Genomic DNA, 17,487 nt, shown 5'->3' on the forward strand with positions numbered 1-17,487 from the left:
CTCCCAGCCCCTACAGACGAACCCAAAACCCCTAAAAGGACTTGCCCGTCGAAGCCCGAATCAACCACTCGCCGCTAAACTCGCCCGGCAGTCAGTCCCCCTGCCTCCTTCCTTGTCGCAAACACGCGCAGCCAAGACGTGTCTGTATTCGCTGTTGCCTTTCTAGTCCACTTGTCCAGTCCGGCTGTGTCCACCATGGGAAGGGAGCCCCCTAACTCGATTCCACTTAAACATCCAAACTCTCCAACATCACCAACATCGCCGGCACCACCAGACGTCCCCTCAAAGCTCCTCCTCCCTCCGCTCACGACCGACGACGACAGGCCGACGCCAAACGTCAATCTGCGGGCAGCGTCTCACCCTGTGGCACCCGACTCCGCGCCTTCCGGCCACGTTCCGCCGAGGCTTGGCATCGAACGCCACTGAGTCGCCGACCTCTTCCGACAAAAGACGCCAACAGCAACGTCAAACACAGACACAAGGTTCCACTGGATTGGCGACTGTTCGTGATGGACCGCAGCTAGAGAAAGCTTTGCGTTTCGTTTTCTACCCGTTCTTCCCGCCTGCCCGCCTTGCCGACATCACGACGGAGCGCGACGTGTTTCTCGTCTCCCAAACTTTCTTCTTTTTTTTGTCCTTTTTTTTGAGCCTGTTTTCTGTCGGTAACATCCACGGCCTTCCTGAGAGCCTCTGCTCTCGCCCAACTTCTACACCATGGCCGGCATTGAGCAGCTCGAAATCCACAGCAAGGTACGGCGCAACCATAGCGGTGCGACCCCTCTTGGCAGCTGCTAACACATGTGTCTCTGCAGTCTTACATTGTGCGATGGGTGAAGGTCGACGAAGGTCACACCATCTCCTGGAGTGTACAGCCGCACAAGAAGTCCATGTACGTCATACTGTCATACGTCCCTGCCCGGGCAAAGCATGTTTGTCCACTTGTGCAACTGCTGACCGTCCCTTTGTCTTCTTGCAGAAACTTTGGCATTGTCAAGCATCCCGGTACTGGCGGCACCAACCTCACCACCTTCCAGTCCGACCTCGACGACAGCCTGCCCGATGGCACCTCCGATGCGAAGCAAGGCCTTTTTAACAGAAAGGACGCCGGCACCGCGCCCGAGCAGCTGCGCAAAAAGGGCTTCAAACTCATCAACTGGCACGGCAAGTGCGACGCCGACAAGGTCTCCATGGGCACCTACGACGTCGAGGCCGGCAACGGGGGCATGTTTGGCCTCGTCTTTGACAACACCTTCTCGCGCCAGACCTCCAAGAACGCGACGTTTGTCCTCCTGACCTACCCCGTCGGCGCCCCGCCTCAGGGTGCCCGCAATCTTCCCAACCTCCAGGCCGGGTCCGCTGCCAGCATCAGCCGGTCGAGTCTCGGCAAGAACAACAGTCCGCGCCTCGGCGCCATTCCGACCCCGTCCATGGACAGCATTGGCAGCCATCACGCGATCAACGGTTCGGCCGCTACAACCGGGAGTGCAGCAGGTGCTGCGTCGGCGGTATCGACGCCAGGCTCAGGCGGCGAAGCTGCGAATGGCAGCCGCGGAAGCGGTGGTGGTGGTGGTGGTGGCGGCGGCGGCGGCGGCGGCGGCAGTAAGAGTGGGAGTGGCACCAACAGTGCGCGTCCAGGCCTGTCGACCGCCTCGTCTGGCTCCTCCGCCAACTACCACGTCGGCACCCTGTTGAAGCGCCGCCGGAAAAAGGGCCAAGGCTATGCGCGCCGCTTCTTCTCACTCGACTACGCCACCTGCACGTTCTCCTACTACCACAACCGCAACTCCTCGGCCCTGCGTGGCGCTATTCCTCTGAGCCTGGCGGCCATTGCTGCCGACGAGCGCCGACGCGAGATTACAATCGACTCGGGCGCCGAGGTGTGGCATCTCAAGGCTTCCAACGATAAGGAGTTTACCGAGTGGGCACGCGCATTGGAGCGCTCGAGTCGCATCGCCCGCGGCCTCGAGAAGGTCCAGGGCCTTCCTGGTGCCTCCGTGTCGTCGCACAACCTCCGCTCCGAACCGCCAGCCGACGTTGCCCCCAAGGTCATGTACCAGGAGGAAACGCGCGAGTGGCAGCAGGTCGAGGCGCTTGTTAGCCGCGTTGTTGGTACGCGGGACGCTCTCCGGCGACTTGTCAAGGACATGGCCGCCGCGGGCCACCAGCCACCCGTACACGCCGCGCAAAAGTCGCATTTCCTTTCGCCCAGTACGCCGCCCGTCTCCGAAGAGCCCGACGACTATCTGTCGTCTCAGCAGTCCACGCCCGCCGGAGGGGCCGCAGAGCGTAGGCCGTTCTGGCGGCGACGGTCCTCAGCCTCGCCGCTCGCCCCGCAAAACTTCCGCTCTTCCGTCGCGTCCTCGCTGGCCGTGCCGGCACCGTCCGCCACCTCGAACGCCCCAGCACACCACAACGCCAAGCACGGCGCCAAGCACGAGGGCCACAACATGGAAGACCACTGCCAGGCGCTGTTGGGTGATCTGGACTCGGTCGTGTCCGAGTTCACGAAGCTGCTCGCCAACAGCAAGCACCGCCGCACCACATCGGCTGTTGCGGCCAACATTGCTGCACCGCGCAATAGCCTTGACTCCACCTCGACCACGGACGAGTTCTTTGATGCCGCCGAGGCCGCGACCTCTGCAGACCGCTCGCAGTTGCTGCGCATCGACAACCACAGCGAGGCCGAGGACACGCCCGGCTCTGAGATGGACGAGGAGCACGCGTCGGCCCACGGCGACGGCGACGAGTCGTCGGTTTCCTCGGTCGAGGACGAGGAAGAGTACACCGGGCTGGGCGAGGGTAACGGCACCGGCAGCGACGGCAAGAACCTGTTCCCGCCCAAGCCCAAGTCGCTCGCACCACTGCCCCTGACCGAAGCGGTGCAACGCCGCAAAACGATACCGCCGTCGACCGTGTTGCCGCCGAGTCTGATCGCCTTTGTGCGCAAGAACGTCGGCAAAGACTTGTCGACCATTTCGATGCCAGCGTCTGCTAACGAACCGACGTCCCTGCTGCAGCGCATTGCCGAGCAGGTCGAGTACGCGCAGCTGCTCAATGAGGCGGCCGCCAAGTCGCGGCCCGAAGAGCGCCTGCTGTACGTGGCTGCCTTTGCCGTGTCGCAGTTCTCGGGCGGCCGCGCAAAGGAGCGCGCCATCCGCAAACCGTTCAACCCGCTGCTCGGCGAGACCTTTGAGCTGCTGCGCACCGAACGCGAGCTGCCCGGCGGCGGCATGCGCGTCCTGGTCGAAAAGGTCAGCCACCGGCCCGTGCGCCTCGCGATGCAAGCGGACGCCCCGGCCTGGTCCTTTTCGCAGGCCGCCGCGCCCTCGCAAAAGTTCTGGGGCAAGAGCGCCGAGATCATTACAGAAGGCCGCGTCCGTGTCGTGCTGCGGCTGCCGGACGGCGGCGGCGAAGAACACTACTCGTGGGCGCTGGCCACGGTGTTCTTGCGCAACGTCGTCATGGGCGAAAAGTACGTCGAGCCTGTGGGCACCATGAACGTCGTCAACGATACGACCGGCGCGCGCGCCGCCGTGGAGTTCCGCTCCAAGGGCATGTTTGGCGGGCGCAGCGAAGACGTCCAGATCGAGACGTACGACCCGGCGGGCGCGCACACGGGGCTGGCGCTCACGGGTACGTGGACGTCGGGCCTGCGGGTCGTGGACCCGCGCAACAAAGCGGGCGGGCTCGAGATCTGGCGTGCGGGTGCCTTGGTGGACGACGCTGCGCGCGTCTATGGTCTGACGCAGTTTGCTGCGTCGCTCAACGAGGTCACGTCACTAGAGAAGGGCAAGCTGGCGCCGACCGACTGCCGGCTGCGGCCGGACCAGCGGCTGGCCGAGGAGGGCAAGCTGGACGACGCCGAAGCGTGGAAGACGAAGCTAGAGGAGGCGCAGCGGACGCGGCGGCGGCAGCTGGAGGAACGCGGGGAGCAGCACAAGCCGCGGTGGTTCGTCAAGGTGGCCACGGGACCCGACGGCGACGAGGTGTGGCGGCTCAAGGGCGGCAAGGACGGTTACTGGGAGGAGCGGGCCAAGGGCACGTGGACGGGCGTGGAGGACATCTTCTCGGGTGACGTGGGCGAGGAGCCGTGAGCGCGTCCTGCGCGGCGCGTTTGCCTCTTTGGCACTTGCTTTTTGTCGTTGTTCTCGTTTGTCCCCGTTTTTCTTCGATTCCAATTTACGTTTCCTTGGGCGTCTGGGAAGAGGGAGCCACAATGCCTAGACGAACGCCGACGTCTGTCGTCCCATTATTTTGTTTTCATTTTGATGTTTTCATTTACGTTCTCTGACCGATGGAGCCTGCTTTGAGCCCACAACGATATCAACTAATTATGCCTTCCCCCTACAACGAATAGATACCTTAGCTTTTAGCAGTTGACGAAACGCGGAATGAAGTACAGTTGAGAGTACTACGGAGAAATGAACTACATGTTAAATTTTACATGGCTATGCACTCGTGGGGATTTTCTGTTTTGTCCTTTGTCGCCTAGTATTGAAAGCACTGTGAAAGGTACGGGGTTTGAGCTGATTTTGGGTAATGCTGCACTTGGATGGATGACTAATCATCGCGATCGTTCCATTAAAGATCTAGTCAATTTTGGACCAACACTTCTTAAATGAAGGCACCTACGACGTACAGACCTCACAACAGACGACGCCACAAGCCACAAAAGACAGGACGAGTTTACGTTGGGTCTCATGCACCTACGCCTGCACTTGTACCAAACGCCACAGCGTGCAGCCCTGCTGGCCACAGCGCGCCTCGCCGCCTGCCATTAGCTCAGAGCAGCTCATCGCGTCGACTTCATCGTGGCTGTTTGTCGCGACAATTCATCGCGAACGGACGTGACTCTCAAGCCAGCCCAATATTAGCTCAATTTTGAACAGAAGTGTGACGTGCAGGCGCTGTTGAGTTGTGGCGTGGGCCGTCTAGGTCACAGAGCCAACTGGGCATCCTCATATTCTCGTCACCTGTACATCACCTCCACGTCACTTTCACCTCACCTCATCATCGCTTCAGCATACCTACGCCCACAATGTCATCAAAACCCGCAACCAAAGTGGGGGTCGGCCGGCCTGCGACAAAAGGCACGACACTGGGCTCAACTCCCATGGCCAAGTCAGCCTCCTCTTCATCCGCTTCGGGAGCCAAATCAAAAGCAGCAGCTGCCACGTCCGCATCGACAGCGTCATCATCCACCCACGGCACGAGCAACGGCAGCAGCCACCCGCTCCAGCCGTATCGCGAAATTCTACTCGCCCGCTCAGACGGCGTGGGCTACTCGACGCAGCAGATCAACGACGCCAGCCGCTCGGCACAGCCCGTCAGTGACGCCCTCGACGACAGCCACGAATTTATGCGATCGTGGACTGTGAAGCTGGGCAAGGCCATCAAGTACAACCTAGGAGGCGCCTCGTCGTCGTCGTCCGGCGCAGACCCCAACAACTACCTCGTACGCTTCCCCTCGGGCTACTCGCTGCACGTGCGGCCCGGCAAGACCAAAGACCGCGACGGGCCTTTTGTGTTTGGCCATCCACTCGGCCCCCTGGCCGCGTTTCGCAGTCCGGCCGAGTTGGCTCTGCACTTGCTGTGGCTGCTCAGTGATTCCAACGAGCGCGCCGACTGCTCGTGTCGGCTGTGTGTGCGAATGGTGAGCGAAGCCGCGGCCTCGACGGCTGCCTCGACGGCTGCATCGACGGCTGCCTCAACGGCTGCTTCTGCAGCGGCTCCTGGTGCCGCAGCACCCCAACCCGCTAAACCGTCACCACGGCCGCCCATCGAAACCCCCGTCCCCGTCCCCGTCATCCCGACAGCGTCGCCAGCTGTTGCTACGGGCCCAGCAACAACAGCGCCCGCCACGCAAGCCTCGACAACGCCCGTCACACCCGTTCCGCCACCGACCATCGCACCCGCAGCGGCACTCGCAACTGCACCTGCAACTGCACCTGCGCCTGCACAGCCTGCCCGCTTGCCCGGTCCAGTGGGTGGCGGCTCCGGCCTCTTCCGCCCCTGGGAGCTGGTGTGGTACCAGCACTTTACGCAGCAGTCTCGCGGCGCCTGGCGTCTGGGCATAGTACTGCAGCTCTTCCCGGCAGGCGATGGCACAGACCCCCCGCCGTCGACCATGCCCGGCCCTGCGGGCAAGGTGCGCGTGGCGCCGCTCGGCATTCGCGGCCTCCACCCGCCGGAGCTGACCCTGGAAACGAGCGTGCTGCGCCCCTTTTTGTCTTTCAGCGTGCCGGGCATGCGGGAGGGGCTGCAGGGTCTGTCCTACGACCAGATTGATTGGCAGAAGCTGGCCTGGGAAGCTCAGCAGCAGCAGCAGCAGCAGCCGCCGCCACAGCACGGCCACTACGACACGGCGATTCTCGCACTGGAAGCCTCCAAGTCCGCGGCCAACCAGATCAACGCGTGCTTCTCCCTGTTCAATCCCCTGTCCAGTGTCTCGCCGACGGAGCAGCCCTTTGGCGGCATGTTTCTGGGCGCGGAGCAAATCGTCATTGGCGATGCGCTGCGCGTCAGCGTGAAGCCCTTGGCCGGTGCACCCGCGGACAGCGGCAAGGTGTCCGTGGAGATTATGCGCGTGAACGCGATTGTTCAGAACAACGGCGACGTGCATTTCATCGGCGACGTCTACCGCCTGGCCGTGACCGGACCCGGCCTGCCGCCGCCGCCGCCGCCGGTCTACAGCCCCACGGGCCAAATCCTTCCTACGGAGCCCGTGTTCGCCGAAGAACTGGCCGAGCGCAACAACCACAACCACAACCGCACGGCCCACGCGTCCAACACGGGCCTGACGTGGTACTGGCAACTCCGCGAGCGCCAGAGCCGCCGCAATGAGAACGAGGTGCACGGCCGCTTCTACGCGTCGACGCGCCTGGCGGCCAACCTGCAAAACAGCGAATTCCTGCAGCGCGTCGCACAGCAGCAGCCCACGGGTCCGGTGGCCGGCGACGATTCTAGCATGATGGCGTCGGCACTGAACCGGCGGCAGCAGGTCGGCGGGTTTATGTATCAGGGCGAGCGGACCAACCGGGCGGCCACGATTGGGCAGGCGATCAGTGTGACGCTGCCGCCGGTCGCCGGTGTGACGGAACAGTACTAAGCGGACCGATCAGGACAGGGGGCAGGGATTTTTAAAACAGCAAGTGCTTTTGTGTTTTCACTACCAAGAGGACGACTCGGCGTCGGCGGTTCGTACAGTTTGCATTTGTTTCGAGTCTCGTCTGTTTCTCCAAATACCAACCAACTAACCAATATAAGAATTTCAAATCTTCTGTCCCGACTCTTGTTTCTTGTCTTTGGATGTCTTCCGTTCCTGGTAACGAACGCGGCCTTCCGCGGTATCGTCATTTGTCTTTGCATGGCGCTGGGATTGGTTCGGACCCGGCTGTTTCATGTTAGATCCCAGTCGCGACCCTTTCTGCCTCTCAGATGAAGTACCGTCGGCCCTGTCCCATGGTACGCGCTTGACATGGTCCACTCGCGTTTCTTCGTCATCTTTGGCACCCAAATGAAACTATAAGATCCAGCAAAACCAGTATTCCCGTCCGTCTGGTTCGGTCAAATCCCCTTTCGAATGTGTGTGCCGACAAACGACAACACAAGTTCTTTCGCGATGTAGTGAAGGACGTGGCGGGCAGGTCGCATGAAGAACATAGCCCTTGACAAGGTAAACTTGGCAGTCAAGAAAGGGAATTGGTTGCGAGTGCGAATTTGGAGCGAACCCTTCACACATGTAGTTTACTCTGCTCCACAGTTACCCAATGTCACAATGCTTTTTACAATTCAAACGCCGCCATGAACGAGCCAGCGAGCGAGCTCGAACATGAAACCAGACATACGAGGACGGAGCATAGAATTATGAGATGATATTGAAAGTGCGACTCAAGGAAATAGGTATAGGTAATGCTAGAAATATCCTCAATATATATGCTGCAAAAACGTTCACGTCCAATGGTATCCGAAACATGGGCAACAGGCATCGTCAAATACGCGATGCCTTTCTCCGTTGTTCCCAGGGCCCAAGTAGGAAAACGGGAAAGTGTTGGAATAAACACATCAAGCCCAAGCCCACTTCCATGTTTGTATCCGGAAAACTACAACGGCATGCAGTTGCTAGTGGTTATAATGTCGTGTTGCATCTCTTTGAAAGGTCATATCGAGGACGTAATAGGCGGTTTGGGGGATTGAGCGAAAGAAAAGAAGTACGTGGAAGGATCCAAAGAGACGTTCGGAGAAAATGACAATAAAAAAAAATGGTGCGCTGGTCGTGAGTTGCGTAAGGTGCGTTGGTGGAACAAAAGTAGGCGGTTTCCGCCCAGATCAGCCCACTTTCAGTTTCGACAGTCGGGCTTCTATGGCCTTCAATATCTCCGGATCGGGTTCGGGTTCGACACGCTGTGGTTTCAGACGAGGACAATCGGCACAACGGGGGTGGGCACACTTGGTGCACTCCGTCCCCTCGACGGCGTCGGCGGGGTATCGTGTCTTGCACTGGTGGCAGCGGAAGCGCGGGGTGGAGCGTGTGCCGAACTCGTCGCCGGGGTAGCCGTATGGGTACTTGTCCTTTTTGGGTCTACAGGTTGTTAGTATGCAGATATACAAAAGCCAAGGCATGGTAACAAGAAAAAAATGTCAGCAACGTACGGGTCTCTCGGACAGTCGGTGCAACGGAGGTGACTGCATCCTGGGCAGGTCTTGCTGCCTGAAACAAAGAGCGCGGTGCATTGGCAGCAGTTGCGGCGCAGGCGCTGGCGAGGCTTCTTGTAGACGAGGTCTTGTCCGCCTGTCTTGGACGGCTTGGTGAGCTGCATCGACTTTGGGGCCGTGTCCCAGTCGGCAATGATAGGCGCGTTCTCCTTCTGCTCCTTCAGGACAGCCGCACGGCGCTCGCGGGCGGCCTGCTTCTCGGCGTCGGTGCGCTTGGTCGGGTACCGTGTGCACTTCTTGCAGCGGACGTGCTTGCAGCTGGTGCATTCCTTGGCAGCGCCGAAGTCGGTGTTGCATTGGTGGCAGGTGCGGTGCACACGCATGCGGATGGGCTTGTTAACACGCAAGGCATCGCCCTCGGTCGAGTGCCACTCGCTGGGCTTGATCTCGAGGCCGAAACGCTCGCCGAGGCGACGGGCGCGCTCCTCGTGCAGTTGCATGCGGGGGACCTTGACGGCGTCGGGGTATTCAGCAGCCGGCTTCTTTCCTTTGTCCGCCGGTGCCGCATCGTGTGCAGCGGCAGGGGCCAGGGCAACAACGGGAACCGGCTCGGCTGCAGGCTTGGCGACAGAAGGGCCGGGCTTGCTGGGGCCCGAAATGGACATGCGCTTTTCAGCCTTCTTCATGATCGTCTTCATGCGAGTCAACACACGGCTGCTCACGCCGCTTTTCTTCTCCTTGGGGGCGGCCGACGGGCCACCCTGCGCTGGAGAGCTCATGGCGAGTCGGTGAGTTGTTGATGTGTTTTCTTGGTGGTGGCTATATTGTGTGTGTTTCTCCAGTACTTTTGCTCCGAGTGATTCGGACTGGGATTCAAAAGATGCTCAGGCCAGGTTGAGGATATTCAGAAAGACTCAGGTCGACATGGGATCCGTCCAGTCTGGTTGCGAAACGATCTCGGACGGGTGCGCTCAAGACCAAAATAAGGAACCAACCGGTATTTATGGACCCGAAGTTATGTTTCCTGGGAAAGACACGAGACGAATAAAGCCGGTCCAACGTGTTGGATAATTGAGCCGAAAGGACGACAAGGAGGAAGGGGGGTGTGGGGGGAAAGGATAAAAGTAAAAGCTCAATGACGAGAAAGCAGAGTGTACCAGCGGACGACAGGTAAAATAAGAAAGATATTGTCTTGGTGTTTCGGTCTCGGGGACAGCCAAAACTGGGTTTTGGGTTTTGGGTTTGGGGTTTGGGGACGACAATCCTGTTTCGTAAGCAAGCGACTGTGGTTGTCGGGTTCGAGGAGAAAGGAGACGAGGCGGCACGATATTAATATTTAAAGTGGTGGAGGTGTAATTCGAAGGCGAACAGAAGCGAGGTAGAAGCGTCGACAGAAGACCACGTCGATGTGGATCAACGGGTCAGGTCAATTGTGTTGACTTGGTGAGACGAGTCAATGAAGTATGCGTGGTGTCCTTCCCAGCCAGCAGTTCGTCTGTACTGTCTATCCGTCCGCAAAGCTCCCCAGGTGCGACAAAAGCCGAGTGACTGATGCGATGTGCCGGAGTTGGTCAATGTCCAAGCAAATTTGCAGTCGTCAGTCGAAGATCCGCAGCTCCAATTTCGGTATCAGTTCGACATCTACTAGAGTCTAGGCGTGTTCTTTTTGTATTTATCGGTTGGGTAGATTGCTCTCGTAGTAAATTGAGTTGTCCAAATCCGATGCACATGTATATGCAAAAACGAGCCAGTTGTTGTTGTTGTTGTCGTCGTCGTCGTCGTCGTCGTCGTCGACACGCCCGGAGCTGGCAGATGTCGGTCTTTTTGTTGTCGACGGAGCGATCCTTAGGACAAGATGCAAGAAAAGTGAGCGAGAAAAACAGGGAAGAAGTTGATCTGGGGACGACGACATAGAAGAGGAGAAGAAAGGGCGGGCGCGAACAAGTCCAAAGAATGCAGGAAAGGACGTTAGTCCGGGTTTGGTGGGCCTAGTGTGGGAGGGAAAAGAAGGCAGGAGCAGCGGAGGAGGGGTGTGGATTGGCTGCGGTGTTGGGTGGAGTGAGGACGAGGCGAGGCGACCGGGGAAGGGAACCGAGGAAAGAGCGATGGCATGCTCGCGCCGCCATGCGTACGATACGCCGCGACCAGGCGAGAAAAGGTGCAGGAGCGTCCCAAAGGCTCAAGCCAAGACGTGCAGAAAAAGAAGGAACAAAACAGGGGTTGCAGCCAGGACTGTCCCAGCACCTGACAACGAGAGCGGAAAGTAGGAAAAGAGGAAACTGCAGAGGGCTAGTCCAGATGGGGTAATACGTAAAAGAGAGAAGTGGCTTTTGGGGTCCTGGGCTGGGCACTGAAGGGTAGTGAGGAGAAGGAACGACCGGCCCGCCAAGTACTCCGTGCGTGAGTGGGTGCACACGGTGCTGCGATGCGCACCTGCTTGTTTTGCCCATGACAGCCTTGTGAGCGTATTTTTGGTGTGAATGTTTAATCCGCGAGAGGAAGGAGCGACCTTGTTCAGCCATCAGGCTCCGATGTGAGTCGTTGGAAGAGACCTGCATCGCAGAATGTCCTTGATTGTGAGGGCAATGCGCGACAGCTCGCTTGGTGACTTGCTGGCTTGCAGGCTTGTAGTTCAGCAGCCCAACCTACGGGTCTAGAGCTCAATGCGGTGGCCCGACCACCGAGCAGGAATAGTGGGATCAGAGACCAGGTCAGCAGGTATTCTTCCCAGTTCGGCAAGAATGAGTGACCGCTACCGCAAGACTGCATGCTGCCTGAACACTAGCGTGCGCTGCAGGTCGTTCCTTACTCGTCTGGGTGCGACTTGTCTAGGTGCTGCAGACCGCACTAGCCAAAAAGGGAAAATCCCGGCCCCCGTCGCTCTCTGCTTTGTTTTAATTTGTTGACTTTTTCTCTTTTCTTTTTGTTTTCTGTCGTTTCTCTCTGTTCTCTCCCACTACTTTGCACCGAATCCGTGGGACGGGATCGGGAGCAGACCGCTGCAAAGATCCTCCTTGGAAAGAACACTGTGCAGCCCAAATTAGGACTTGAACTGCCAGTTTGGCGAGCTAGTTTAGTGAGCTGTTTCGCGACTTTCGTTGACAACCGTTGACAACAGCTGTGCAAACAACGGGCTAACGCATACTGCATACAGGACGCTCCAATGATTTCGACTCAGGGTCTCAATGCCAACCAATAAGCAGAATGCTGTTTACATAGCTGGCGACAGACGATAGGTTGTCTAGGCTCAACCAAGATGGGCGAAAACACACAAAAGAAAACATCTTCCGCAACGAAACAGAAAAATAGAATGCCCGCACGACAGCGTCGTGATGCTTTCGTGCTTTTCAGCTGAAAGGGAGATGTTCGATGTTACAAAGGCAATTCTAATACAAGACGCGAATCAGGGGAGATGGCCGAGATCGTCATCTGCCTAAGCTCTTTTTAGACGATGAAATGGGACAATGATGGAAGCGAAGAGAGACATATCTGCACCCAGGACGCGCCAGTGAGCCCAGCGATTTGTTTCTCTGCCCCAGAAAAAGAGGGACTCGGGAAGTGAAGGAAGCGACCGCACCACGGTAAGAGTGGGAAGACAGCCAATCCATTGTGCGGACACAAGCCGGACAAGGACAAGCCATCCTTGACTACGGAGCCTGGGAGCCAAGCTCCTTTCCTCGCTTCGTTGCTGGGGGTCAGCGGCTTGAGGGCCAGAGGGCTAATGACCACAGGGGCGCAGCCCCAGCAAGAGGCGGATCGCCTTGTCTCCTTTGGTATTAACACCGAGTGGGACTCGTGTTGGTAGTAGCTTTCTATCTGGACTCCTAAGCCTAAGACGATGCGCCAAAATAAGAATCAATCCTATGAGAACCATTGCGCGCTGCCAGTTGGAAATTACTCGTCACGCCGCAGCGTGCCCCAATATTGCATACATACTAATGCCTGTCGTCCTTTTAGTTATTTACAGCCGCTCTAGCCGTTCAGGCGTGGCCCTGGCCTTCTCATATCTCACCCCTAGTCCTCAACGTTTCTGAGAGGACGGCATTTTGTCCGTTCTGGGCAGCACAATGTGACGCTGGCAGGGAAGGCGGGAAACTAGGACATTGGTGGGACGAAGGGGCCCATCATCCAGTCCAGAAGCCCCAAGGACCCAAGAGTACCGGGAAGGGACTGAGACATTCTCGTTGGAATACGTGTCAAAATGCAAAAGATGAGAGACAGAAACGACAAGTATTACGACGCAGAGAAAAGAATAACAGCTCACAATGCCGGGTATGCACCTGGTGGTCTCCGCACCACCGCATTCCACCTGTCGACTCTCAACATGACAGGTCAATTTTGTCCACGCGTTTTGGCGGAGGCATGCTGGTCCCGCTCTAAAAACCGTTGCAGAAATGAGTGAAGGAGGGCAGCCAGAAAGTTAGGAAGTAGACGAAAAAGGGACAGACGCAACGGCCGCGTCAAAACAACATTAAAACTGGCGCTGTGAATAGAGGTTGGCCTGGTGTGATGAGCCCGCCCAGGTCCTCTGCCTTATATCTCCTCTGAAACGTATACCGACTGTCTCCAGCTCACTTATTTCCTACGCCGTAATTGCAACTGGATTATAAACCACTGTTCAGGCGAGCAGAGAACTGCATCCAACCTTTGGATCTGATTCGCCAGTTTAATTGATCTCCTACCGGGCAACAATTTCTGGACATCAAATGAGAGCGCGCTGCTTGCACTGTATTCTTCTGTTTATTATGCACTGTACTCTGCTGGAGTGTTTGGTGTTCCCGTGCAGCTGGTAAGAGCTGCCTGGGGGGAAAGCTTTTAGGCAACGCCCGACCCAGTGCCCTGGGATTACTCTCACTTCCCAGCCTCTCTTTTTTCAGTGAGAAAATACGCGGATCATTCAGCTCGCCCCTTTGACCAACACAAGAGCTCACTTGCGAGGCTCGTCATTCCTTCGCCCAAGCTGTCGGGACGGATACACAGTATCAAACAACGACGGTCAGAAAAAAAGGAAGCACGGTTCCACTGTGGCGAAAACAAAAAGAAGGTAAAAGAGTAAATCATATCTGGGATAGGCAATCCTCCTTTTTACGCTTTCGCAGGGGCGTATTAAAATCATTCAGGTGGGAGCCCTCGAGCGAAAGGATTACGGTCGCGGGTTTCACATTTGGCCTACTGCCTATATATTTCGCGACGAGTATTCTACACCGCCAGAGTCGAAAGAAGGCAAAGTCGAGAGTGCGGTTCGAGCTCATCCGGAGTGAGGCCGAAAGAAAGCAATAAGTGAGAAAATAGGAAAAAGCAAAACGTTGTGAGGGACTCGTGAACGATGCGAAAATAAATATCGCGAGATGTATAGAGAATAATACTCTGTGCCCCGTACGCAATCCTCCACTCACAACAAAACTCCTTTGTTACAGGGTGCTTTCTCTCAGCTGACAGAAGGTAAAAATACAGAGTGGACATACGGAGCAAATAAAAAAACGACGGAAAACTCCGTGCATGAGAAAAAAAGGAACAACAGGAAAACGAAATTACAGGGGACTGCAGTAGCGCCAGTTCGAATCCAGCAGACAAGGAGATGATGCATGCAGTCAGAAAAGACGAGAGAAAGCAGCAGGGCCAGTGTCAGTGCCACCCTTGTGCTGGAAGAGGTTCCCGCGTCGTTTCCCCATCGCGTTACCCAGGACGGGATGCCGGGGGCGAGCAGAAGAGGAGACAAACTCCAGGATGAGCGGATAAATACTCCGTAGGGAGAGCAAAATAGAGAGTAGTACAAAATATTGAATGTTGTTGTGCACAGCTTGATCTTTGCGCCAATGCGACTCTGTGCCAGTGGTATACACCGACAAAGTTAACCTGTGGCACAATCTATGCCGTAATTACAGTGCAAGATCTTGCTGTCGGCTTTTCCTCCAGCCTCTGCAGAGCAAATGTGTCCAGGCATCTTCCACACCATCACTCGTTGAGACTTCCTGTTCGGACCAACATACGCTCGAAAGGGGCACAAAAGAAACGTCAGTGGCAAACACTGAGCCATGACCACCATGAGCATAAAACATAACCAAATGAGGCCCACACTCCTAAATGGATATTGTTTTACGTGCTTCTTTTTGTTTTTCTTTTCTGCCCCCATCCCCCATCCAACCACCAACAGCCCGCCTGCCACGCGACAGCGGGTAATGTTTCCAATTTCATCACACACACAGCACACAATCACACATCACGCCAAACTTTTTTCGACGGATTAGCGCACGGAACGTCCAAGCAATCTTTTGCACTTGTTCCTCATTTACCCATATTAAAACTGAACCGCCGCTGTGGCGCCCTCCGCCCGCAAAGATCCGACACGTTATTTATGTTTGTGCGCTCATCCGGGTCCGAGCGATCGAATCAACCCTGACAATGGCCCTTGCGCAAACAGGTCGTCAACAGTGTTGTACGACTTACGGGCTTTAACATGTACTTGCTGCTCGCCTATGTTTTGGCTTTGGAGATGCATGGCGGATTGCTAAGAGTGCCGCTTGTCTAAGCTTCGATAAAACTTGACTATGTCTCCGTTCACTCTGCTCTGGTTGACATTAGTGGCGCTCGTCCAGTGTACTCCGTATATTTGTTGCTTTTGTTCCTTGTCGGTCATTCCCAGCCGTGTTACCGTTCTTTTACGATTCATTGTCATTCGACAAAACATGTTGAGTGGGATTTCTGTGAGAGAACATGTGCAAAGTATGAAGTACGTGTGCTCTGCATAATTTTGGGTTCGTCACGCTCCATTGTCCGGAGTTACATGGTCTGTTTGGTACAAGTAACATGCGTTATGACAGTGTCGCATATTTATTCTACTTTCTTATAACTTTGACTCTTTCAAACAAGATTCTAAGCACCCTCTGTCTCTGTTCCTTCAAGTCTGCGACACCCAATCGCCATTTGTCTGGCAACACATGTATATCCTATCCGGCCAAATAGGGAAACGGGAGCAAGAAAAGGGACCGTGAGGGATAAAAAACGAACGCAACTTTTGGAAAACTCTCCTTCGCTCGGGTCATTTTCAATCAATTCGATCTCTTGACCGACCAAGCACAATGCCTTAAAAAAGCAAAGCTGACCAAAGCTGACAGAGCTACAGACGCTTTCGTTGTACTTTGTACAGAGAGAAAAAGAAAACTAATTGGCGCAAAATGAAGCAGAAAAGAGACTACGTCAATGGCAGGATACCACGCAATACGACGTCGCTTGTCACAGCACGTCGTATCAAATGGAGCGAGACGCAAAGCGGCCTTTCTTTTTTAAGGCAATATTTTGCCAAGATAATCTTACGCCTCTTCGCCTCCCTCACATTGGCAACAGGTAAGTACGGTTCCCAATAACAGTCCTCTACATGCGCAGGACACATGACGCGACGGAACGTTGGATACATCATAACAAGAAAGAAAACCAGGACCGAAGAGAAAAGTGGCAAAGGAAAGAAAATTCAACCACGACATGCCGCGCTGCATATGAGGAAAATCATACAGTACATACAATACAATATGACTGCAGCGACGGTCCAGCGGGGCAATATTAAGAACAGCAAAGGTGGTGTGAAGTGATCCGTCTGCCTCTCTTTCACACATAGACGAGGCGAAGAACGAATCAAAATCAACACGGGAGCATGTACGTTTTTCATGGCAAGCCAGCCCCCCCGCGCATGGGTATGCCGCGTCGCCCTTATAACCTACCAAGACAGGGACGGGGGAGGATGGCGATTGGCAGAAGTGAACAGAGAGATTCCGATACGGAGCAAAGTTGCATTTGGAGCCAGACGGAGTACAACCTCTCCGAAAAGGAGCCGGTACTCGACGTTGTCCAGAAAGAATATATTGCGAAAGAATGTTGACAAACGGGAAATAGACTACGCGGGTGTGCCCAAGGGAGGGGTGCCATCACGGCGGACAATTACGCTGTTCAGTTAGACGCTCGACCAGAGGATCACAACAGGATAGCAAAAATGGAAAGGAACTGCTGGTGGAGAAGGGAAGTGGATTTTGCTCGGAGTTGATTAGGAAGGCTTAAAGAACCAACAGCGCCGAAAACAAGCAAACTGTGTAAGGCACGTTGGCAAACAGCTGCTATTGACCAAAACAAACAACGGCCAGCCGGGGTGGGTTCAAATGGATGAGAAATACGCCGTGAAAACAAGAAAAGGGGATGGCCATATCAGGCCCCCAACACCCCGAAATCTGGGACCAACTGGCACAAAAAATGACGAAACAGCCCAGTTGGTCTGCTTTGTTGGTAAGATTATTTTCAAGTCGTGAATGCTCGCCCCCATTCGAAAAGCCCTGGACCCTGTCCACTTTTCGATCTTATCTTCCTATTTTACTGCTACACGGGCCGGAGCGTATTCCGTAGTGGGCGGAGAGGAGGGATGGGCGAGCGAAAGGTGATCACGGCCCCCAATACGTGCCCACTTCCATCCACCTCATTCCATATTTTCTTTTGTGACTGAGGTCGGCATTCACCGTACGACACCATTGAGATGGGCGTTGAACGGGTCGAGCTGCACCCTTTTCTGTCGCTGTGATCTGTCATATCTCAACAACACATCCGTTTTCTACAACGGACCATGCATCTCCCCATAAAAACTTCTGACATACGAACCACCCTCGTCACCGGCCTCCCCAAGGAAAGTCAATTGCCGCGTATTCGTATGCGTTTGGATGTCTGGGAGGCCCTCCATCGACCGAGTCACACTGGACAACTTTGCAAAGGCGAAAGGGCATCAAAGAGCGCATTGTGTCTGCATCGATCCACTCGCACCTTTTCTTTTCATGTTTTTGCGACCCATCTGTTCCT

At 55.9% G+C, this 17,487-nt stretch overlaps 5 protein-coding genes across 5 annotated transcripts; 4 read left to right on the forward strand and 1 right to left on the reverse strand.

Annotated features, from left to right (window-relative positions):
• Positions 1-195: 195 nt before the first annotated feature.
• On the forward strand, positions 196-426 carry SPSK_00961 (uncharacterized protein; the record flags this gene model as incomplete). Its single annotated transcript, XM_016727900.1, has 1 exon — positions 196-426. One exon carries the CDS (start codon positions 196-198, stop codon positions 424-426), a length of 231 nt encoding a protein of 76 aa, XP_016584538.1.
• A 288-nt stretch (positions 427-714) lies between these two features.
• SPSK_00675 (oxysterol binding protein (Osh3)) lies at positions 715-4,094 on the forward strand (the record flags this gene model as incomplete). Its single annotated transcript, XM_016727625.1, has 3 exons — positions 715-750; positions 813-889; positions 977-4,094. The coding sequence occupies 3 exons, from the start codon at positions 715-717 to the stop codon at positions 4,092-4,094; spliced, it is 3,231 nt and encodes a 1,076-aa protein (XP_016584539.1).
• A 944-nt stretch (positions 4,095-5,038) lies between these two features.
• SPSK_00730 (uncharacterized protein) lies at positions 5,039-7,108 on the forward strand (the record flags this gene model as incomplete). Its single annotated transcript, XM_016727678.1, has 1 exon — positions 5,039-7,108. The coding sequence occupies one exon, from the start codon at positions 5,039-5,041 to the stop codon at positions 7,106-7,108; it is 2,070 nt and encodes a 689-aa protein (XP_016584540.1).
• Positions 7,109-8,328: 1,220 nt separating this feature from the next.
• On the reverse strand, positions 8,329-9,434 carry SPSK_00836 (uncharacterized protein; the record flags this gene model as incomplete). Its single annotated transcript, XM_016727783.1, has 2 exons — positions 8,329-8,581; positions 8,653-9,434. 2 exons carry the CDS (start codon positions 9,432-9,434, stop codon positions 8,329-8,331), a joined length of 1,035 nt encoding a protein of 344 aa, XP_016584541.1.
• A 6,396-nt stretch (positions 9,435-15,830) lies between these two features.
• SPSK_00930 (uncharacterized protein) lies at positions 15,831-16,241 on the forward strand (the record flags this gene model as incomplete). Its single annotated transcript, XM_016727872.1, has 2 exons — positions 15,831-15,999; positions 16,039-16,241. 2 exons carry the CDS (start codon positions 15,831-15,833, stop codon positions 16,239-16,241), a joined length of 372 nt encoding a protein of 123 aa, XP_016584542.1.
• Between the last annotated feature and the right edge of the window lie 1,246 nt (positions 16,242-17,487).

This window comes from Sporothrix schenckii (genome assembly GCF_000961545.1).
Source record: "Sporothrix schenckii 1099-18 chromosome Unknown Cont48, whole genome shotgun sequence".
In the NCBI taxonomy this organism is placed as follows: Eukaryota; Fungi; Ascomycota; class Sordariomycetes; order Ophiostomatales; family Ophiostomataceae; genus Sporothrix; species Sporothrix schenckii.